The following is a 24,116-nucleotide window of genomic DNA, read 5'->3' on the forward strand; positions in this document are numbered from 1 at the left end:
ATACAAGTCACAAGAGGCGTAATTCCCAGATAGAAGGCAGAATGCAAGGTATAGAATAAGGCAGGGTTGCAATTAAAGGCCTCTCTGAAAAACAACATTTGTAAACGTTAGGAGGAAGGGGCCCTTGTGCAGCTCCAGCAGGAGCTGATTCCAAAGTGTTGGTGCCACCGTAAATAAAGCCCTGCTTCTGGTGGATGATTTCTTGGCCTCCTTTGGAAGACCATGATCTGGTGGAGCAGGTAGACGACCTTGGGAAAAGTTGCTCCAATCAGTACCATGAAGGGCTTGATAAGTGAGCCTCCAAACCTTGACCCTGATCTGGGACACAACAGCTAGTCCTCCGAAAAGGGGATCTTCCAAAATCCTGGATGGCAGATGCCAAGCTCTACCATCGCCTGCGGCCGTCAGTGTCGAAATTCACTTTGGGTAGCACAGGATGTAAGACATCCAAGCCAATAATGAAACCGCAGGTGGTTCCTGACAGGTCAGCAGATGCTCTTGGACGGCCTCCCTTTGGGGAGAACTTTGGAGAGCTGTCCACTCAGGAAGACGCTCCAGCACCTGGTCAGAAGGGACTCCACACGCCATGCGTGGGCGTGCAACGGGCCAGAGAGCAGGAGGACATCCTTCCTCTTTGAAACGTTGCCGTCTGAAAGCGCTGGGCTTCCCTTTCCCACCGGCGCTCTTTCCACGGCTTTGTTCTCTGTACGGGTCTGCTTTCTCCTCTTGGCCGAAGGTCCGGCTTCCTCCTCCGCCTCCAGGGACCTGCGGCTACCGCCCTTTGTGCAGGTGCTAAAGAAGACCGCCCGGGTCACGCAGGGGCGGCTTTGAACAAGACCAGCTTGCCTTGCCTTTCCCGATGAGCTCTCTTCCACCTTTCCTTCCCCCCTTTCTCGCTATTAAAATGTTTCTCCTCTTTGAACGCCAGCCAGATGGATCATTGGGTCCCAACGCAGAAGAATAGGTGACCTTCCTGGGTAGATCTTTCCCGGAATGGGAGATGCTGTTCCTTTCCATTTGGGAGGGTCTCCTTTGCCCCCATTTCACAATAAAAGGGGGTAAAGGTGGGGGAAAAACAAAAAGGCAAGGGGATGTGTTCACTTCCTGTTATGAAGGTTTGACGAGGCAGAGCGGGTTCTTTGAAGAGGGACGAAACCGGAGTCCAACTTTGTTCGGTGGGTCTCTGACCGCTCCCGCAGTTCGTAACCGGAGTGGCAGGACGGCTGTTTTTCTATCCCCGCTCAGGAAATGGAAGCAAATTGGAGAGGAAATAATTACTTAATGCAGCCTTTACAAGGAGCCCTCTTGACATTCCTTCGTTCCAGCCTTGCTGTTTTTGGAGAGCGAACAGACAAAAAAAGAGGAGGGGAAAACTTCCGAAGGCTAGGCCAAAGCAATCTTTGTTAATGCGCGCTGGCTCTGACCGACGGAGTGGACCTTGTTTGCTTTGCTTTCTAGTGGACTTCCAGGAGCGGCTTCAGGTTGGAAAGCTTTCTTTGTGTCTGGAGGAACCTCTATTCCGCTCATTAAGGTTCCAGAGGAGGAGGAGGAAGAGAAGGCGGTGCCAGGCTGGTCCTGAACAGGCGGTCTTATCTGGGGAGCTACTGGGAGCATGAATGCGCCAGTGCACATCCACGGAGTTCCCAAAAATGTTCCTGTTGTTTTCGATGGCATGAACTCTACAAACTAGAAGGAAAAAAACTCACAAACTCGGCGACTGCTTTTTGCTGTAATGAAATGAAGTGCTGAGCATTTTAACTGCAAAACGGATGCCTGTCCCCCATCCCCACCCTGCCCGGTGGCCTCCCTTCTCCTGTCTTCAAGTCGTTGCTACCTGTGCCACCACCCTTCCCTGCATGGAAGAAGCCAGGCTTGCCACCTGCGCACATGCACCGACGGACAGGCGGGCGCACGCTTCAGGGCCCCTTTTTTGTGGGGTTCGTGATTGTTCGTGGTTCGTGGGAAACCACGAACCATCGTGAACCACCAGTTTTACAGTTGGGGCCGATCTCTAATGGAGTCTGAAACCTGTTGTAGGGTTCCGGGCTCATCAAAGGCATGTGGGATGGGATTTGGGGGAGCTGGGATCTACTCAAGCATCTTTTTCAGGCTCTGAAGGAAAAAAAATCTTTTTTAATGAACTGAATTAGTAATATAATTTACAGTCCAGAGGCTTGGTTGGGGCCATTACTTGTGCACAGATCAGACCACCATTAAGGGTCTTGGAGAGCTGATCCTATGCACCAGACGGCTGGACGCGAGGCAGGATGATTTTGAACAAGCAATAATGGCTCATTGTGAACTAAAAGGCCCCTCTGCGTGATCAGCTGCAGGATCTCCTTCCAGCCTCCCCGAGTGGTGCAGAAATGTGAAACTTGGATTTTGGGGGAGAGACAGTTTTCCTTCTCACATTGATCTCTACCTGTCCTCAAAAGCCACGTGTATGAGAGTCCCCGGGTGTCTCCTCTACAGGTAAAGGCGAAACCCAACTTTCCTTTATTATTGCCTGCCTGGCTCATCACTTTTTTTTTTCTTATGTTCTGTTAACCTTTTTTATTTTCTTCTGGAGAAGGAAGATAACTCTTGGAATCGAGAAGAGAAAAGCATAGAACTTGAAAAATGGCTGGCCATGTGGCTCTAAAATCGGGTTAACATGCCCTGAGAAATAACTATGGAAAATAAGTAGAAAATATTTCACGTTATTGCCTGTACAGTAACTTCATCCGTGCTCATTTTATTGCCTTTTCAGTGTGACTTTATTGCGCACCTCTTACAGTATGCCTAAAAGTAACTAGTTACAAACAACTGGGTTACAGTTAACTCATGGCACTTAAGTTCAGGTCTGCTTCATGCAAAGTAATCCCCCCCCCCGGAAAAACAGAACTAAAAATGTAACAAAATATGATTAGAATTGTGGACTGGGACAGGAGACATTTTTCAGCCGGGAACTAGGTTCCCATCCAGGAAGAGCCTTTTCAGATTACAGCCTAGCTCTACCTTGTGACCAAGAGCATGGGGCGGAGCCAAAGATAGAATGGGCGGGGCTAAAGCCAAGTGGGCGGGGCCAGGCATAAATCTTACCGATTTTGACGTTTTTCCCACCAACGATGGAAAACACATCATGCTGTGCATGATTGTTCAAGAGTGACGGTTTCCCTTTTCACTCTGCTCCGCGTGGCGCTTTTTTTTTTTACTTGCAAAGCTGAGCCGAATTGCAAGCTATACGAGCAGCGTGGGAGACATTATTGCAGATGGACATGCCTTCGACCTCAGTGGTTCCCAACCTTGGGTCTTAAATTCCCAGAATCCTTCGCCAGAAGCTGTTGTAGTCCAGGAATGTCTGGAAACCCAAGGTGGGGAACCACGGCTCTGCTTCATAAACTTGATGGCCCCTATACAGTGGTGCCTCGCATAACAAGCGCACCGTTTAATGACGAATCCGCATAGCGATGCGAATTTTGCGATCGCTTTTGCGATCGCATTGCGATGTTTTAAATAGGCAAAACATCACATTGCGATGATCGGTAAGCATTTCGCTTACCGATCTTCACATTGCGATGTTTTAAAACAGCTGATCAGCGGTTCCAGAATGGCCAGACCACTGTATGTACAAAGGAACCTAGCCATTCATTCTCTTTCCATTTTGGTTAGTGGGGGTCAAAAAGACCCACCCATTGTGGTTCTCCTCCCCAGTTTCCACAAAAGAGCAAAAGAAACTTAAAAAAAATGGATGGTGACCATGTGAAGACTGTGTGGATCTTTCTCATGATGGCTTGTGTGTTTTGCTTAAAAAAATGGTTTTGCGCTTAATGGTAGCAAGAACAGTAGTTCTTATTTTTTGGAAGTTCTGGGCTGGAAAATGTCTTAGGGAGAAAAAGTCAGGACGCTCTGTCCTTATCTTCAGAGCGATCCTTGGTTGCCCAGAGAACTCTGCCTCAGAACAAAAAACCCCACAGCATGGAAAGACAGGCTCAGCTTTGTGAGAGATTGCTTTGTTTTGGAGAACAGATTCAGTGCTTCGAAACATTGAGTCTCCAGAGACCTATCAGCTTGAGGTGGAAGATTTCCTCTCTAATTTCATATGATGTTGGCTGAAATCCAGGAGTAAGCCACAACCAGTAGACCCATTAAATCATTGGACCTTAAAGAAGAGTTGACTCACCAGTAATTGAAGGGGCCGACTCTAATTGTGACTCGCTACTGGATTTCAGCCAAAGTCATATGAACTTTGGTAGGAGACCTTCCACTTTGGTTGATGCATCTCCTGAGGCTCACATTTATAAATACAAGGGAGCATCTTGTAGGTTTCTGAGGTAAATAGCAAGCAAATAAATGCTTCTGCATTAGTTCAATGAGACAAGGACTTTGAGGAGCCCGGCTGACTTTCTGTTTTTGACAGAGTAGCAAATTCCATGAGGCATTTTGCTTCTTGCTCCTTAACCTCCGGCAGCCTGCCAGGTCTCTCATCCTCCTTCTTCCCTCTTCTTCCAAGTCCTGCAAACATGCTTTTTTTTTTTTATCTCACCCGGATTCAGGTGACAATTCTGCCAACTCAATGCTCAGACAATGCTCATGGCGGGATTGCATTATCATAGAATCATAGAAAAGTGAAGTGGGAAGGGGGCCTCTAAGGCCATCAAGTCCAACCCCCTGCTTGAGGCAAGAATACCATCAAAGCATATCTGCCAGGTTGGAGTGCTCACCAACTCCCAAGGTGATGGGTTCCATTGTCGTACTGCTCTAACAGTCAGGAAGTTTTTCCTGCGATTCAACCGAAATGCTGAACGGTTTAAAGGTCTTGTCATCCCTCCCAACATCCCTCCCAACATCCGGGCACTGGCTTGCCAGCGACCTTGATTTTGCTGGGGGTGTGTGGGGGGCGGTAGGAGGCGATTCCCGCAGCTCCCTCCCACAGCCAGACTCTCAGCTGCTGCCTCAACCTTGGTGCTGTCAGTAGTGGGGACCTCTCTCACTTGCCCCATAGGGTAAGGGGCATCCGTGGCGTTGAAACTGCAGCTGAGTTCCTGCCAATTGGTCTCCGATCTGCAGTAAATTGTCTGTGGATGATTACAGATGCCTCATAGCCCCCGAGAAGGTGGGGGGGGGGAGATCAAGGCTGTGGAAGTTCAGTGAAGGAGGGGGTTCATAAGGAAAGGCAAGCTTTCCAACCCTCTTTCCACCTCCATTTCTGAAATTTTAAGTCGTTTGACCTCTCTGTCGTGCCACTGAATTGGCCTTGTAGCCAGAGGCCCCATTCTACAAACCAGACAGCCCATCTGGAGGCCAAGAGGGGACACACCAAGAAGATGCTGCTACTGATCCAGGGAGGGCAGAGAGGATGATGCCCTGCCTTAGGACTCAACCCTATTTCCCCTCCATCAAGCTCTTACCCTGCCTGGCGAAAGCCTCTGGCTTAAATTCTTGCTGACAAGTTAACATTCCATATCTAATGAGTGTTTATCTGGTAGGATGTCGGAGTTGCTCCTTGAAATACAGGGTTCCCCACCTGCCAGAACAAATATTTGTCCGGCGTTTACAGCTTCCCTGCTATTTTGCACGACTCTGTATACAAATACCTGAAATGTTACTGCGCTAAACTTAGCCGTGGAGTTTAGTACCTCGTGGCTGGAGTTATCGGTCCTGCTTTGCTGATAATTAAGAGTCCCTGTAGTTTCCTTGGTGGTGCTGGGATACTAGTGGCTCCCCCCCCCCCCCCCCCGTTATCCTTCATCCTTCCAAAAGCCAGGATCATCATCATAATTACTGTGTTCTATTGTGGTTTGGAACTGAGATCCTTTCCTCCTCCCTCCCGAGATACAGACAGGAGTTTGGGAGCATCTTAGCATCTCCTCCTAAAATAGCTTGGGTTTCCTGACCCTCCTTTTCCCTGCTCGAAGGAGCCATTATCTCCAGAAACACTTCCTTCTCCGACAGACAATCCCCCACCCACCGCTCAGTAAAGCATGCTTTGTTGGGAAGTTTATATCTCCAAATTCCTCCAGGAGAATGCAAGGAATTTCATGCCCAAGGGCCTTGGAAAAGTAAAATTAAAATACTCCAGTTTCAGAATATTGCTTTTCAGCTGTCAAATGCACCAGTTTACTTGGCCCTACCCTGTTTTCCCGAAAATAAGACCTAACCTGAAAATAAGCCCTAGTAGGATTTTTCAGGATGCTTGTCATAGAAGCCCTACACCCAAAATAAGCCCCAGTTAAGTGAAACCCCGCCCTCCACCCTTGTGCAGCAACCAGAAGAAGAGGACAGGACTGTCTTTGAATAAACGTAGATGGTTGTGCATGAAAAAAATAAAACATCCCCCCAAAAAGCCCTAATGCGTTTTTTGGAGCAAAAATGAATACAAGACCCTGTCTTATTTTCGGGGACACACAGTATTTAACACACTTGGAATGTATCTGACACATTATGTCCAAGCTCTGGAAAGAGATGTAACTTGTGGTTGTCAATGCATGCATTTCCAGTGTGTTCTGGAAAACGGGGGGTAAATATGTCATAAAATGTGCACTATTTAAAACTGTGTGAAGAAAAGAGAGCAGAATTCTAAAATGTGCACTTTAGTCAACGGAGGCTTATTTGTCCAGTAAAAAACTTTTGCAATAAACAGGACAACCAAACGGACGCATCTGACCTTTAAAAATTAATGTTTCTTCTAATCCTTAAACATTAACATTTTGAAAGCAGCGAAAGGGAGCTAAATAAGAGCTTCCCCTTTGATTCATTGCTCCTTGTTGTTATGTGAAATCAAGTCAGCTCTGACTTATGGCAACCCTATGAATCTCCAAAATGTCCAGTCCTCAGAAGCCCTGCTGAGCTCTTGAAAACTCAGTCTCGTGGCTTCTATGAGGGAGTCGGTCCATCTCGTATTCGGCCTTCCTCTTTTCCTGCTGCCTTCCACCTTTCCCAGCCTGATGGTCTTTTCCAGAGAATCCTGCCTTCTTGAGAGGTGTCCAAAACCGGACAGCCCTCAGTTTCAATGTTTTTGCCTCCAGAGACACTGTTCAGGCTTGATTTGATCTAGGACCTACTTCTTGGTCTTTCTGGCAGTCCTGGGTCTCTGCAAAGTTCTCGTTGTGTCTACCCTAGTGCATTTTTTGAAGTGTGCTGTTTATATATAATTTATTGCCCTGCTATATAATTTATTAAACTAAACAACAAGATTTGGGCCAGTATCATAGAGAAACGAGTTTGCAGAGTAGCCCTAGTTTAGCTTTGTCTCTGGAAAGTTTTACCAACATAAAAACAGGATTTTTTAAAATACATATATAAAAAACAGTATAGAGAGCCAGTCGGTGTTGTTATGGAGAGCATGTCATCAGAAAACACAATACAATAGGATCTCCTTATCCACTGGATTGGTGTCTGCTGATTCATTGATCCCCATACTGAAAATATTAAAAGAAAAATCCGAGAAATACCTATTTCTAAAGTGGAAGTTACCAGAACTGGACACTAGAGGGGGACAGAGACCATGCTACATACAGTGCTCCCTATTAAAATGGCATTTGTTCTAATCCACGGATTTCAGCATCCGCGGGAGAGGGCTTGGATCCGATCCCCTCAGGATACAGGGTCCTACTGCACCTTAAATGTTGAAAGTATCTGATTGCCACAGCAAGAGATTTCTCATCCCACGGTCTGTATTTTGCCCAGCCTTGTTTCCCGACTGGTCTTCTGGATTTAAACAAGGGCTTTCGTTTCCAAACCTGTTTTCTCAGAAATGAAGGGTCTTGCCAGCGTCGTGTCTCTGGGACGTGAATGTGATTTCCGCTAGATTTAGATGCCCACCTGACATGTGCAGTCTGGTTCTGAGAGGCTCGTCTATTGAGAACTTGCCCTGAGGTTTACCCAACGGCCCCAAGCGAGAACTTCGCATTCAGCTTCCCTCCAACACAGGGCTCATCATCCTTGTCTACCTTGCAGGGTTCCTTATTAGCGCTGGGTTAGAACTGTTCCTCCTAGTCTAAATCTCATTGGCAGAAGATGGTGGTGCCGTAATAAAAGGCAGTCGAAGCCAAGGAAGTTGCCCAGGGAGACCTCTGGCCACGAGGGATGGAAGGCAGACCGTTTCGGACGGCCGCTGGCCACAGTAGCTGGGTGACCCCGGGAGCTGCGGTCCAAAAAAAGTAACTCTTCCAAGCTTTTTGCTGCCAGATGATACCTGAAGAACAAAACTACTCCTTCTGGGAAATGTAGCCCCACCCTCAACAGGTAGCACCACCACCCCCCCCCCCCCCGTGCCTGCAAACCACCTGTCTCGCCTGGATTCAGCCTCGGTTCCTTGACCTTCTTCAAGGTCTGTTCAGAGACAGGGCCTCAATCCGGCGGTCAGGGTGACTCCTTTGAGGAAAAAAAGAAAATGTCTCAGTCCCGCCAAGCACTTTTAAACCCTGCTTCCATCAAAGAGAGTTTTTTTATTTTTATTTCTTAAAAAAAAAACACAAAAAACTTTACGATGCGTCAGGGAGGGGAATCTCCCAGATTCTTATCATTCTGTCTAAAGGGGTCCCAACCGGGCGGCTGAAACAATAGATGCAGGCGTGACCGTCTTCCTAATTCTCCGCGCAGTGTCTTTTCCTCTGTCTACATCTAGGTCACCGTTCTTTTAACTCCCTTTCCGTGCATTTATTCTCCACTGTGTAAATGTGCCTGCGTCTAGCCGCTCTTGTCTCGTGGGGCGGATGGACCTCCTGGCCCTTTTTGAACATCTTAACACAACAAGACTCCTGGGGATTCTTGTAGACGTTGGCTTCAATCCACCCGGCGGATTCGCTTTTTCAGTGCGGAACTCTTGCCACGAGGTTCTCAATAGAATCTCTAGATCTCCCTTCCGGGTAAAAAATACCAAATTAAGACCACAGCTGCATTCTTTATTTAAACGTGACATGCACAAAAACACATACAGTACACACATGCTCCACACAGAGGCACATAAAAGCACACCTCTTATTCTCTATGTTTGTGGAAGGCAAAAAATTTAAAGAATACAAACAAACTCAGACAATGGTTTTTAAAGGGCAGTCCTAAAGACCTGCCAATGGCTGATTGCTGGCTGTAATCTTGGCCATTAAGATTCTTCATAAACATTTGGAGGACTGGTAAGCCTAAGTGTTAAGAGCACAATTGACATTTTTTGGTATCCCATAAAATAAAGAAATGTCATTCTTTGCCACCACCAGAACCAGTGTGTATGACTCTGTGCCTTGAACACTGGCCTTCAGATCGTGTCCACGAAGCTCAGGCCGACTCAAGCTTCTTAAAGGTGTCACAAGATTCAGTTATTGTTTTTTTTTTCCAATGGACTAACATTAATTTTATGGTCAGGGACGTGGTGGCGCTGCGGGTTAAACTGCAGAAGCCTCTGGGCTGCAAGGTCAGAAGACCAGCCATCGTAAGATCGAATCCACGCGACGGAGGGAGCTCCCGTCGCTTGTCCCAGCTCCTGCCAACCGAGCCGTTTGAAAGCATGCAAAAACGCGAGTAGATAAATAGGGACCACCTCAGTGGGACAGTAACGTCGTTCTGTCTCTAGTCCTGCCGGCCACATGACCACGGAAATTGTCTTCGGACAAACACTGGCTTTATGGCTTGGAGACAGGGATGAGCACCGCGCCCTAGAGTCGGACACGACTGGACAAAATGTCAAGGGGAACCTTTACCTAACATTGATTTTGGAAACAGGGGCATTTGAGACAAGGTAGGCTAAAGATCTTGAATGTTGCATCTGTGGGCACCTAGAAGCTGGCTTAAGTCATTCCCTCCCATTGACCACAAGAGTAGCAGAAGGAAAAAGTTACAAAAGCTGTCCTTCCCACCTCCAGCCCAAAAGGCAGAGATTCAGAGGCAATGAGGAAGCACAGATCTTCAGTAGCATCTCACCCATTCCAAAGGCCCTGCCCGCATCTTAAGCAGGAAGGGGTTTGTATTGCTCTGGGATAAATGTGTCTGGTTTACTTACAGATCCTTCCAGATTCATACCCTGATTTCTCCGGTGAAAAAGACTAAGAAACAAGAGGTCCGAAATGAATTTACTTAAGACCCTAGACAGTTGCAGCCAGGAAATTTACCTGTTGCACATTCTTGCATCTTCAGCTTTTATCCTGCTTATGTCGAGCAATCCAAACACAGTTTACAACGTTAAAACCCGGATGTAACAAGAAAAGGAAGTAATAAAACAGCAAAGCAGTCCTAAAACGATAAAACAGGAACATGTTAACATTGCTTATAGATAACGATCAGTAGTAGAGATATGCAGACTTGTGATTTTGGGCAACAACTCCCAGAATTCCCTAGGTTTCCATGGGAATTCTGGGAGATGGAGTGCAAAAAAACGCATATCGGCACACCTCTGATGTAGGTTAGGAACAAAATAGTGGGGGGCATTCTGTGTTGGAGTTTTTACAGCCTCGCATGCTGCCTGTAGTTGGAGTGACTGCCAATCAATAGAGTGTTAACCAATCATTCCTCCTTCTAAATTCAAAGAGAGCCCCACCTCTCTGCTGAGTGCTCCCTTTCCCTCTCTTTAGTCTGCTGGAAGGCTGTTTGTTTGTTTGTTAGTTTGAGTTGATCTGTTCGCAACTGCAAGCAATGAAACATTTTTCTTCTTTTCTTTACATACGTGTCAGAGTGAGTTATTGAGACCGTTAAGTACCACCTAATGAGAAAGGGGTGAACTCTTTGGGGAACTTGAAGCTACTCTCTTCTGTGGGTTTCTGTACTTCTACTGAGTAGACAAAAAGAAATTTTACCATATATTCAAAACTCGGCAACATTCTGCTCCTTAAATCTTTGTTTTTTTGGTGGCATGGGGAACACCGGTCATTCTTCTGAAATTCAGGACAAAATTTTTGAATGTTCTTTCTTCCTCCCTAACTACAACACCTTTTGTGCAACTCACTGCTAAGGAAGCGATGTCATCAAAGTGGAAACATTTGCCTGAACTCCTCATTCAGCTGCAAAAAAAGTGGGATTAAAAAAACATCTGAAAAAACGAACATGCTGGAGGACTTCAGGCGTCCACTTCCACTTTATCCACTTTATTGGCTGATTGCTTAAAATCCATAGGTCATCGCAATATATCAAGGGCAGCATCACCGAATCTTTCCGTCCATTCGCAAGCTGGAAGCGTGTCTCTTAAATTGTGTTTTTTCCTAAAAGCACAGAAACTTCCCTAGCATTTAAGCCGAGAAATGGCTTTGGCTTCTTCCATAGAGACTCCCCCCCCCCGGGGTGGCTCTCGCCATGCGCGTGCCACATGTTTCTCATTAGGCATGCTTCCGTCTTCCAGATCTGTTCACTGGTGGTGCCCCAAACGGGTGCTTTGAGCTTTCCACTCAAGAAAGGAGATCGCAAAATACAGCAATGTGAACCAGGAGGACTGGCAGGAAAGCCTTGTCTCCCACCCCCCCACCCCCCCAGCTCCTTTTGTGAAAATCCCGGCTGATTCAGCCTTTTCCACACAGGAAATACCCAGAGAACCCACTGAGAATAAGCGCTGCAATTCCTTCCTGTAGGTTTTTTAGACCTTTGTTTAAAGGCGGCTGTTCTCTTCCTATAGACATGTAGAGATGTGCTTTTTGGCTCTGAGCGGGTGCCTCATTTTAGGGGTGTGTAGGGTGGGTGGGGTGCTTCACGGTCGAAAAGGCGGAGTCCGGCAGGAGATGCATTCAAATGTGTGCTCCAAAGTCTACGGGTGCACCCTGAGTTGGGTGACATGCCAATTTTGATGGGGAGAGACCCGTTTCCTCCTTCTGGAAGCAACGGCGGTTTCGGAAAGACATCCTTTAAGGTCCTTCGCTGGCAAGGGAGGCCCACGCCAGGAAAACCATGTCTTTGTGAGTAGCACATTTCCATCTGTTTCTCCCTGTTTGTCCTTTTTTTTTCTTTTTTCTTTTTGCCTTGGGCAGGACGTGGTTTGGAAAAAGACCTGGAGTGCATGCATGGGTGAGACGATGCTAAGAGGGGACAAAGAGTTTTTTAAAACTTGCGGTACTAAACCCGCACCCATTTGGTAGCCTTTGTCTGCCTCTGGCTTCCTCTTCAAAACTTTCTTCGAGGAAGTCTTCTCTTTACTCTCATCTCGCGTCTCATGGCGAGGACCGCCCTCCAGCCAGTGTTTCCAAGTTCTGCGGATCATCCACGTTTTCATCTGGAGCCACCTTTATCGCTCCGACCCTCCTTTCGGCTTTCTCGTGGAGGACAACCTCGTTCCATCCTGCCTGAGCTTCAGCCGCCCATGGAACGGGGAGTGTAACTGTGGTCTTGCTGCCATCACTCACAGAGTCCTTAAAAGCCATGGCGTGTCCTTTCCCCCCCTGAAATTCAGTTCCTCTCCCCGAATTCATCCTCTTGCAGGACAATTCTAAAAAAAAACACCCCAATGTCCTAAATCCAAATGTTTGTCTCAAATACAGTAGATCTTGATCACATCAGTAGAGTTTGATATAAGACGTGTTGCTTAATCAGGCTCCTATTTATTCCTCCTCTCATTTGGATGAATAACTAGATTTAGATGGATTACTCTTAAGTAAAATCCAGTCTGTTCCATAAGGCTTTTTCTCCCTTGTCAATGAGCAGAGCCCTCTAAGTCTTCGACCGCTGGTGCCACAGCGTTTCGGTCTTTCATCGGCTACAAAGGAAACCCTTTGTTGGTTTTGTGACTAATCATAGCTACTTCTGGATGTGGCTACTTTCCCCCAATGTCTCATAGTGAGACTCTATCTTCTGGTCTTCAACCGAACACCCACCAATCGTTTGACCATCCATCTTCATGTTGTGAAAGTCAGCACAAAGGCGTGTTCCAAAAATTTGAAATTTTTTCATTCTCAGCTTTTCTCGAGCTTGGGGAAGTGCCTTTTAGGACTACAACTCCCACCATCCCCCCCAGATGGCATGGTCAAGCTCTGCTTTTTGCCTGGCCGCCATCTTTCTTGACTAGCTGTGGTCTCAGCAGACCATAAACTGAATGGAACTGAAAGAGAACCAGGGAATAGGATGGCTGACATGGATGGAGAGTGGAGTATAGGATAGTATAGGACCACCGAATCATGGAGCTGGAAGGGTCCTCGAAGGCCATCCAGTCCAACCCTCTGCTCAAGGCCGAAACCCAGATCAAAGCAGATCGGACAGAGGGTGGTCCCAGTTTTCTCTTGAATGCCTCCAGCTTTGGAAGGCTCACCACCTCCCCATAAAGTCATTGATTCTGTTGTCCTGCTGCTCTAACAGTTAAGATGTTTTTTCCTGATATTCAGCTGAAATCTGGCTTCTTGCTGCTTGAACCCATAGTTACAAGCTCAAGGGGACAGACGTAGCTCTTCCCATCCTTTCTGCCCTCACCACAACCCTGCAAGGTAGAGAGAGGATTGCCACCTTTTTGTGTCCCATCTGTGATGATGGTGAAGCTTCAATGTTTTGGGGAACGTAGCCATCCTTAACATGGTGCCCTCTAGACCATTTCTGAACCAAATTTGGTGTAGTGGATAAAGTGACGGACTAGGACTCAGGAGGCCTGGGTTCGAAACCCAGCTCAGCCATGGGAACTCGCTGGGGATGTGAAACAGGTAAATAAATAAATAATAATTATGTGCTGTCAAGTCAATTCGAACAAATGGCAACCCTTTCCAGGGTTTTCCAGGTAGAGAAGACTCTGAAGTGTATTACCATTACCTTCCTCTAGGGGTGCTGTGAGATGGTGCCGCTTGCCCAAGTCCACCCAGGCTGGCTCTTCTCCCAAGAGACCCAATGGAGGAATCGAACTCCCAACCTCTGGCTCCACAGCCAGAGACCTAACTCACTGAGCTATCCAGACAGCTGGAACTGGTTAAAAAACCCCACCTTAAATATCCCACCGACCTTGAAAGTCCTATTAAGTTGGTTCTGACTTGACAACACATCCCAACGAACCCTTTTAGACTCCATCTCCCATCGTTCCCAATCCACCCAGAAGATTGGAAAAGGCTGCCCTGAGGGCTTATTTATTTGAAAAGGCATTCTCAAAAATAGAGAGATGAGGGTATTCGTGGTGGGGGTATTCCCTTCGACCTTTCCGTGAGGCTGGTCCTCCGGCCAGCAGCGGCGAGCGGATCGTGCGCTGCGGAGCCATTGGTTGAATTGCACCGTCCGCGGTTTTTACTGGATTGTGGCTCTCTGTGGTTCTAACATGTGTTTTAGTATTGATTTTATTGACCACTTTGAATATAATACTTGCTCAACTCTTTTTAAATATTTGCACACGTACCGCTTTTAGCTTTTGAATATTATCTTTTTTCCACGACGGGAGCCGCCTGGGGTCCTTTCTAAGGAGAAAGGCGGGATAACGATTGTTTAGATAAATAAATAATTTAAAGAAATGAAAGCCACGTGGGGCCGTGCGGACGCCTCTTCCGGATGGCTCGGCAGCTGTCAGGACAGTCCTAAATTAAGATTTTTAGATCAAGATGAAGAGTTAAGACATACCTAATTAGAATCATAGGGGGAACCATGGAGGTACCTTTCCCCCGCAGTGGCTGGCGGTTTTTGGGTTGCCAGAAGGTTGGGATTCTCATCATCCGGAAAGCATGCTTGAACCTTGGCTATGCTAGAATCCAGACCACCCAAAATTTAGGAGGTTGAGAATCGCTGGGAAGACCCAAGACGACATCTGGGAAACTTAGCTAGTCCTCTGTGTAAACGAGATGCCTGTATCCCATACAAAAAGATGGGGATCTCTTGGGGTGGACCATACGCATCGGCTTCCAGCCTTAATTCTCCAGATGGGGTTGGCGTTCAGATGCCACGAATCCTGTCCTGTGCTGGGCTTTGGAGGTTTTGGAAGCTGAAGAGTTACGGATTTAGGGAGACACCGTCCAGCAACCTCTGCAGACTCCGGCTGGGAAAGGTGGAAGCCAGGAGGAAAAGAGGAAGACCCCATTGGAGATGGATCCACTGTCGAAAAGAAGCCATGGGCTTGAGCTTGCCAAAAGCTGAGCTGGGCAGTTGAGGCCGGATCATTTCGGAGATCTCTCGTTCATGGGGATGACCCATGAGTCAGAGGCCACCTGACAGCACAGAATCACTTCAACCGCAGCAACACACAGAGGAGAGGAGAAATATTGAAGGACCTCCCATTTCATCTTTCTTTTTTCCCCCTTCTTCTGTTTTTGGAGATGGTACCAGATCGATCACACGTCTCTAGGAACTGCGTGCCATTTGAGGCCACGAAAACAACGTTGCCCGCCCCTGTTTACGCCACCCAACAAAGTTATTCTGCAATAAAGAGAAGCAAATCCATTAAGAATCACTAGTCACAGTTTATACAAAGCTTCCCTTACATTTACTCATTACACAATGATATTTTTTGTTTGTTTGCTTGCTTGCATCAAAGGCATTTTTAAAAACATGATTCATTACATAAAGATTTTTTTTTTAATCTCAGTCCTGCTTAGAGACTGGATGTCCCGATTTGGCACTCTGAGAAGTACTGATGGGTGACACCCCATCTATTTACCGCCCCTCTTGAAATATTGGCTGTAACTGAATAATAATAACCAAAAGGCTGGACTGAGACGCATGGGCCCCCCATCTGGGTGGGATATGCCTTCGTGGCCAAAAGTGGTATTTTACTGCATGGCTCAGGTCAAGACACAAATTGACTTAATTTCTGTGTTGGTAACAGCATAGGCTTCCCTTCTTTTAACTGGAGTAGGGATGAGAAAAGGCAGTGCGGTGTATTGGTCAGAGTGTTGAGCTGGACCCTTGGAGATTCAAGTTCTAGTCCCCTCCCCTGATCAACCCTGTAATTTTAGAAAGGCAGAGCTGGAAAGGGACCCTCTGGATCATCAAGTCCACCCTCTGTCAGGAAGACACAGTGTGGGATTAGAACTCCCAACCTCTGGTTCTGAGTTATCCACTTGCGCAACCTCCTAATTCTCTCTCTCTCTCTCTCTCTCTCTCTCTCTCTCTGGGGTTCAGCCAAGATTTTGGGCCTTTTCTGTTAAGTTCAGTTATATTTATAAGGGTTTGACCCATCCCTGGGACGATTCAAAAAGAGACCAAATCACCAGCTTCCAGGGCTGAACTGATAGGACTTTTCTGAACGTAGGCTGGTAGTGACGCATACCAAATCTCGGGAAGGATTTGAGACATAACCCTACCTACATGTATTTGTTTGTGCATTTAATATACCCACCCGTCTGGTCGAGGGCCACTCTGGGGGGTTGTTACTATGTCAGTAGAACAGGCTGGCCATCTCCACAATATGGCCATTTTCTAAATGTAGTACAGCATTCTGTTTTCTTAAAAAACTTATATTATTATTTTAAACCATGAAAACCCCCGCTTGCGTTCTGAAGTGGTACAGCTAGCCTACAGCCTTCTCAGCCGAAGTCTGCATTATTTCTGGAATGACCGTATGTTGTCCTGAGCACATGGCTTCCTTGTGCTTTGATTGCGGTGCATAGAAGCAAATATGTTCAAGCACACTTTATGTGCATGGTTTATGTAATACATGAGTGGCCTAAGTCATTGCGAATTTGGATTACCGTGGTGCAGGCATTTGACTGGGTTCATCCAGAATGCTTCAGATGTGGCAATGTTCTAATAAGAAGTATGGCATGGCTGCCTTGTGTGGGAGATATCTGGATTAATGGTGTTCCTCTCTCTCTCTCTCTCGTCTTTCTGAACAGTTTATAAATGATTAGCCCCTATGACCAACATGAGCTGGAGTTTCCTCACCCGCCTACTAGAAGAAATCCACAACCACTCCACTTTTGTCGGGAAGGTCTGGCTGACCGTCTTGATCGTCTTCCGGATCGTCTTGACGGCCGTCGGAGGCGAGTCCATCTATTCCGACGAGCAGAGCAAGTTCACGTGTAACACCAAGCAGCCCGGCTGCGACAACGTGTGCTATGACGCTTTCGCCCCGCTGTCCCACGTCCGCTTCTGGGTCTTCCAGATCATCATGATCTCGACGCCTTCCGTCATCTACCTGGGCTACGCCATCCACCGGATCGCCCGGTCTTCGGAAGACGAGAAGAAGAGGTGCCGAGGGTTCAAGAAGAAGAAGCAGTTTGCGCTCAACTGGCAGGCGGTCCGCAATCTGGAAGACCCTCTGGGGCCGGACGAGGAAGAGCCCATGATAGCGGATGAAATCATGGAAGCGGAAGAGAAAACCAAGAAGGAGGAGAAGAAGAAGGATCAGCAGAAACACGATGGCCGGAGACATATCCAAGAGGAAGGCCTGATGAAAATTTATGTCTTCCAGCTTCTCACCCGAGCCTCCTTCGAAGTGTGCTTCTTGATCGGGCAGTACATGCTCTACGGCTTCGAAGTCACACCCTACTACCTTTGCAGCCGACAGCCTTGCCCGCACGAAGTCGACTGCTTTGTCTCCAGGCCCACTGAGAAGACCATCTTTCTCTTGGTGATGTACGTCGTCAGTTGCCTTTGCCTGCTGCTCAACGTGGCCGAGATGTGCCATTTGGGCATCGGCACCATCCGAGACGCCATCCGGGAGCGGAAAATCCACAGCTTCCGGCAGCCGCCCTACAACTATGCCGCTTATCCCAAGAATATCTCCTGTCCTCCGGAATATAACCTGGTGGTGAAATCGGACAAGCCGGCCAAAGTGCCCAACAGCCTGATGGCCCACGAGCAGAACTTGGCCAACGTGGCGCAAGAACAGCACTGCACCAGCCCCGATGAGAACATCCCGCCAGACTTGTCCACGCTCCACAAACACTTGCGGGTCGCTCAGGAGCAGCTAGACATTGCCTTCCAAAGCTACAATAGCACTCAGGCCAACGGGCAGCCTTCACGGACCAGCAGCCCGGCTTCTGGAGGGACAGTGGCGGAGCAGAACCGAGCCAATACGGCCCAGGAGAAACAAGGGGCAAAGCCCAAGGCCAGTTCGGAGAAGGGTAGTTCTAATGGCAAAGACGGGAAGAACTCAGTATGGATATAGTGAGGTGTGCCCTATAATGATTTGGAGAGGGGATGGAGAGGCCGTGGATACCTTTTTTGATGGAACCAGGTCCTGTTTGACAGAGCACTGGTGATGTCCGGGTTCACTCTTATATGAAGGGCAAATACATTGTGAAATGTCGCCAGACAGTTGCAACTAACGGATGCATTTTCACATGTCCCATCCGGTGGGTTAACAAGGGGCCAGTCCCCAGCCCGTACCCTGTTTTGTCTCCCTGGTGCACTGGTCACTCAGTAACCGGGAACCAGTGGAACCAGTTTGCGTTGCTTGCAAGGCTGTTGACAAGTCTTTGGTCCCAAGTCCCAAGTCTGAGTCTTTGGTCCCAAGTCCCAAGTCTGAGTCTTTGGTCCCGAGTCCTAAGTATGAGTCTTTGGTCCCAAGTCCCAAGTCTGAGTCTTTAGTCCCAAGTCTCAAATCTGAGTCTTTGGTCCCAAGTCTCAAGTCTGAGTATTTGGTCCCAAGTCCCAAGTCCGAGACTTTGGTCCCAAGTCTCAAGTCTGAGTCTTTGGTCCCAAGTCCCAAGTCAAAGTCCCTCTTAAAAAACAAGTTTCTGAGTCGCAGGTCAAATCTGAGTCATGGGGGGGGGGCAGAAATTGAGTCGAGTCACTGGTTTGACTTACGTCTGACTTGACAGAGAGCCATGTGTCTGAAGCCCGCAACCCTGGTTGCTTGTGACTCCAAAGGAGAAGCCATGTAGAGGTTGCCGTTGGTATTTGGGCCAGAATTTCCTCAAGATCCCTTGTCAAATAAAAAGAAAGGGGAAAGCTATTATAGCACTTACTCGCCCCTTCAAAGAAAGAGCCAGCCCTTAAGATGGCACTGAGACTCTGAGATGCCTCCCCCCCTTTCAAGATGTCTGAAACTCCCCATCTGACTTCCTGGATATGAGGGATGGGGCTGTTGGATTTCACCAAGAAATCCCCCAGGTGCTTGGTGGGAAGGGTAGTTCTTTGGGAGTCAGCCTCCATAGAGCCTAATGGGCAGCAGGAATTTTTGGCGACCTCTCCCCAAATTCTGAGCGAATTCTGGGAGTTCAAGTCCAAAAATCTGATCCCTACCTGGTATGGCTGTCAGGTTTAGTTCTGCCTTGTCAGGCTGGCTGTAATCCTTAAGTCTTCTCTTTGCCTATGTGGTTTCTCTCTTGTTCTTTGCTCATCCAGCTCTTCCTTTTGAATCTTCTGCTGGTCCATGTCTATTGTCGCCCCCCCCACCGCCCCTTCTTAATGGCCAAGACAAAAAAAGTCTTCTCTAAGGGTCAAGGGACATGTACGTTGAGCCCATTTCTTGCAGGAATGCTCCTCCAAGTAGTGAAAGACATTTGTCATATCACATGGCATTCTTCACCTAGGTATCTTGCATGTAGTCTGCTTTGTTTTATGATTGGCCATGGAAAGGAAAATGTGGGCTTCATTTGGAGGTCCAATCCTTGGAACAAGGATTTATAAGGAAAACCCACTATGGGAAGGAAATTGATTAATTATGGGGAGTACATATCCCCCTTAATATCTTGTCTGACCTTTAGTTTCTTATGCTGGCTTTTTTTACTTATACACACACTGCAACTTATTTTAATAATAATGATTGTGTGCCATCAAGTCAATGTTGACTTATGGCAACCCCTTTCTGGCTCTTCTAGGTGAAGGGTACTCCAAAGTGGTTGACTGTTCCCTTCTTCTAAGGATGTCTTGGGACTGTCCAGCTTGCCCAAGGCCACCCAGGATGGCTCTTCTCCCTGGAGGTACAGTTTGGAAATTGAACTCCCAAGCCAGATACTCAACTCACAGAGCCATCCGGCCAGCGAAACGTACTTTAGATTGCATCTTTTCCAATGCCCTTCCAATTGCTGTCTCTATCTCCAGCCCCAACATACAATCCCACCTTTCTTTGCTAGTTTTGGGCCTATAGCTATGAAAGGGAGCTTTCATAGCTATGGGCCCATGCTCTGTACCGTATGTCCCCATGCTCTGTACCTTCTGAGGTCCAGTTCCATGACTCAGACCATTTCTAAGCTCAATTAATTTCTAATCGATTTGGCAGAGGGGTGCCCCAGCTGCAGGTTCCACTGCGATATTTTACATTAATGCTCTGGACCACCCCTGCTGTTGACATCTGCAAATGCTAGAGCTCAACTTACCTGTACGTACCGCTGTGCTGGAATCGTCGATTGGCTTCTAGAAAGCTGGGGTTAGCTGGCAAAGGCAAGCCAAAGACCCTGGAAATCTTCCAGAAATCCAAGGGATTTCTGCTGTTGACTTCAGATAAGTGGGTTTTCATAGAATCAAAGAATAGTGGTTGGAAGGGGCTTCTAAGGTCATCCAGTCCAACCCTCTGCTCAAGGCAGGCCTTGAAGTCGAAGCAGATTGGACAGAGGGTGGTCCACTTTTCTCTTGAAGGCCTCCAGCGTTGGAGCGTTCACCCCCTCCCCCTGAGGTCATGGGTTCCGTTGTCGTACTGCTCTAACCGTTGAGACATTTTTTTTCCCTGATATTCCGATGAAATCTGGCTTCCTGTCGCTTGAGCCCATCATGACGTGTCCTGCAACTCTGGGTTGATCGAGAGCAAGTCCTGCCTCTCCTCTGCAGGGCAACCTTTCAAGAGGACAACCGGCCAGGTCTCCCCTCCTTTCTCAAGACCTGTTCTTTCGTTTTTTTTCCTCCCAGGGCTTGGTCTTTCCAAGTGTGTGTAGCTTTTGTTCCTTTAGTCGCCAGTGCTAAACCCATCGCATGACGGTCACTTGACAGCCTCTTCCAGCTTGCCGTCTTCTCACCCGAAGAGACAAGAAAAGTCTTTCCCGTGACGACAGCACCTCTTAAATGCAAATAGTGCCTTTAGGAAGACGATGACGAGGGAATGACGGAACGCGCTGGGTGTTTCTCTGCACATGTAAGGGAATGCTGCTCAGGATCACAGTCTTAAAACTTCTCCCACTTTTTCCCCCCAACAGCTCCCTTAAGCCAGTGGCTAATTCATTCGTCATGATTCTGTGGCCTTTTTTCTGACTCACGGTGACCCTCCAAGGGGCTTCTAGGGATAAAGTGCTTAGAAGTGGCTTCCTGGCCCTTCCTTCTGGTAGCCCTCTGGGGCCACTGTGAGGCTTGCCCAAGGCCACGCAGGTGGCAGGGCACATCGCCCCATTCAGCCCCACACACTCCAGGTGACCTCACATTTACCCTCCTCCCAAAGTAGGTACAGTGGTGCCTCGCATTACGAGCGCTCCGTTTGACAACGAAATCACTTTACGTTGATGTTTTTGCGATCGCAAAAACAATCGCAAAATGATGTTCCCTATGGGGGAATTTCGTTTTGTGATTATTGGTCCCGTTTCGGTAACTGATCATCGCAAAGCGACGATTTTCGGCCAGCTGATCAGCGGTTTCAAAATGGTCGCTGGGTAAAAAAAATGGCCGCCTGCTGTTTTCTGGCACGGATTCCTCGCTGCACGGGCAGCGAAAATGGCCACGCTATGGAGGATCTTCATTGGACGGTGAGTTTGAAGCCCCTAGGAATGCATTAATCAGGTTTTAATGCGTTTCTTTGCGCTTTTTAAAATCGCATGACGACGTTTTCGTTTTACAGCGATTTTCGCAGAACGAATTAACGTCATCATGCGAGGCACCACTGTACAGGGAAGATTCAAACTCCTGGCGAGAAATGGTCACGAACCGGTTCGTCGCAATTCATCAAGGTGGAAGCGCGGATGCTGCTGCTCTGTTCTCCCACCACCTCCTCTGGCTCAACAAGCCCTTCTCGCCAGGTGCAGCGTGCCAGCTTCCCTGGCCCTCCTCAACTGATCTTCCAGTCCTGGCAAGAGCTCAGGCTTCTTTGCCCCACCCTCTTGGCTCATCTCCCAATCAGAACAAAAGGGCGGGCAAGTCTGGGTTCTTGCCGTTGACTGGGAGATCAGCCACGGAGGTGGGAAAAGCAAGCCAGCTGGGCCTGGCGATGGGCTGGATCGGCTGAGGAGGCGGGGAAAGGGAGTGATGCTGCCTTTTACGAACTGAGCTGGGCCAGCATTCCAGAAACTCCATAAAACCCATAGGTAAAGGTTCCCCTTATTGAGTCCATTTGTGTCCGACTCTAGGGCGTGGTGCTCATCCCCGTTTCCAACCCGTAGAGCTAGTGTTTGTCCACAGACAGTCCTCCGTGGTCACGTGGCCAGCGTGACTAGACACGGAATGCTGTTACCTTCCCACCAAGGTGGTACCTATTTATCTACTCAGATTTTTACATGCTTTCGAACTACTAGGTTGGGAGGAGCTGGGACAAGTGACGGGAGCTCACTCCGTTGCGTGGATTCGATCTTACGACTGCTGGTCTTAAATACCCCATCCCGAGGGAAAGGGATCAGAAAGGGCAAAGAGTCTTCTGCCCAGCAGTGATAAACGTTCTTTGAGTTTTCAGGAGAGTAGGGGATATCCCCTCTCCGGCTTTGGTCCAAAGAACTTCCACCACTGTAGTGAAATCTTTCCACGTTGTCAGTGATCCTGCACTCAACCCACACAACAGGTGATGCTAGCCTGGTGTGTACTCCAAACCACTTACACCTGTTTCTGAATGTAGAGGGCATCCCTTTTCATTGAGAAGCGTTTAAGAGATGTCCTGCGTGGTACCGGTTGCATTAAAATAACACACATCTCTAACCCAGAATAGCCGTCTGGAGTATAAAGCGGTCAGGAATCTTTTAATTTAACTACAATTCTTCCTAAGTTACAAACTTCCTCTTAAGGAGCTTGGGGAATTATGATCTTACAAGGCAGACCCGTCAGCTACCGAGAAACACCAGGGCAACAGTTCCCAGACTTTTTAAGTGGGAAGTTGTGGCAGTTAATGTGGCTTTAAAACGGTTTGAGGTTCAGAAAACTAAAACAAAAGCTGAAAATTAAATTTAAGCTGTCACCCACATTTCATTCCACTGGAAAATACTTGAAATTAACTGAACGGCCATAACAAATCTATACTGTTATGAAGTTTCCACACCTTTTTTTTGTACTAACTTGTAAATTGTATGAAAAACGTCTTAAGTATAAAACTGACTCTTGTTTCTGTAAATATTTTTTTAGTGTGACTGTTACTGCCGGTTTGTATTTAGAATGACAGATCACTTAAACAACAGCATAAAACTGTTGGATGTTATGTGTTTGATACTAATAAAACAGAACAAAACATTCAGTTTCTTTTATTGTATGGCAAGTGTGGGATGTTTTATCGAGAGCCTAGACCGCTTCCAGGGAATCTGTGGAAGATGATGTGGCTGGGCTTAGCACACACTTCCCCCCCCACCTTTATATGTGTTAACCTGTGTAAGTGTGTAATTCATAGGACATTTGAACACATCTTAATCACAACCACCAAGACTTATACTTGTTAACCTGTAACTATTAAAAGGCCCTTAGCAGTTGCAAACAGAAATGGACATGAACTGAACAATAAACTGGAAACGAACAAACAAACCGGGTTCTACAGATATTGGCAGTGGAGGATGACGAGGAGATGATGTTGGGGGGGGGAGTAGTGGGATGTTGAGGGGGTTGAATTGTTAGGTTCCCGTCTCCTAGACATGCACCAGAAAAAAACAAGCCATGAACTGGTTTTTCAGGGAATGGTTACTGGTTCATGAGTAACCACCCCAAATTGTCATTTCCCCCGTCCGCGACAATTGATGTCTAGTCGCAAACGAAACCATCCCCAGGGGGGAATTTCTGCATTTCTATCTACCTTGCCTACCGACCCGCACATTTTTATAAAACTCTGCCTACCGAGAGTACACTGCAGACATCTGAATGGGAACAGGGTCCATGAAAGCTGGTCTCAAAGAAAGCTGGCTAATCTTTATGGTACTATAGGGTTGTTGTTGTAATTTTTTTGCAGCAGAATAACATGACTTGCTCTTTGGATGTTTCATCAGCATGGATGGCCGTTGTTCGAGCAAGGAGCAAAACCTTTCAATGAAAAATTGGTTTACACTGAAAGGCCACATGGGGAGGGGTGTGTGAGCACACACACGCATGGCCTGTGCTTCTCTGTTTGGAGAACTGGGTTGTGGCGGCACACAATGCGCAGCTGCTTCAGCTGGAACCCTAAAACAGCAACCCTCCTGCTTCCAGACTTCGGTCGAAGAGAGGAAGACGTGCCTGGCGAATTC

General features: G+C 47.6%; 1 protein-coding gene across 4 annotated transcripts in view; it reads left to right on the forward strand.

Annotated features, from left to right (window-relative positions):
- GJC2 (gap junction protein gamma 2) overlaps positions 1-23,139 on the forward strand; it is a 48,212-nt gene extending 25,073 nt beyond the window's left edge. For 3 of the 4 annotated variants that reach the window (XM_020804963.3, XM_020804964.3, XM_073002794.2), the window contains exon 2: positions 16,677-23,139. In XM_020804963.3, the coding sequence (XP_020660622.1) occupies positions 16,697-17,953 (1,257 nt within the window). In that variant the 5' untranslated portion in view covers positions 16,677-16,696 and the 3' untranslated portion in view covers positions 17,954-23,139. Of the gene's footprint in view, positions 1-11,600; positions 11,850-16,676 lie in introns of those variants that run through there. The other variant, XM_020804962.3, reaches the window with a different exon arrangement.
- The last annotated feature ends 977 nt before the right edge of the window (positions 23,140-24,116 follow it).

This window comes from Pogona vitticeps, chromosome 6 (genome assembly GCF_051106095.1).
Source record: "Pogona vitticeps strain Pit_001003342236 chromosome 6, PviZW2.1, whole genome shotgun sequence".
In the NCBI taxonomy this organism is placed as follows: Eukaryota; Metazoa; Chordata; class Lepidosauria; order Squamata; family Agamidae; genus Pogona; species Pogona vitticeps.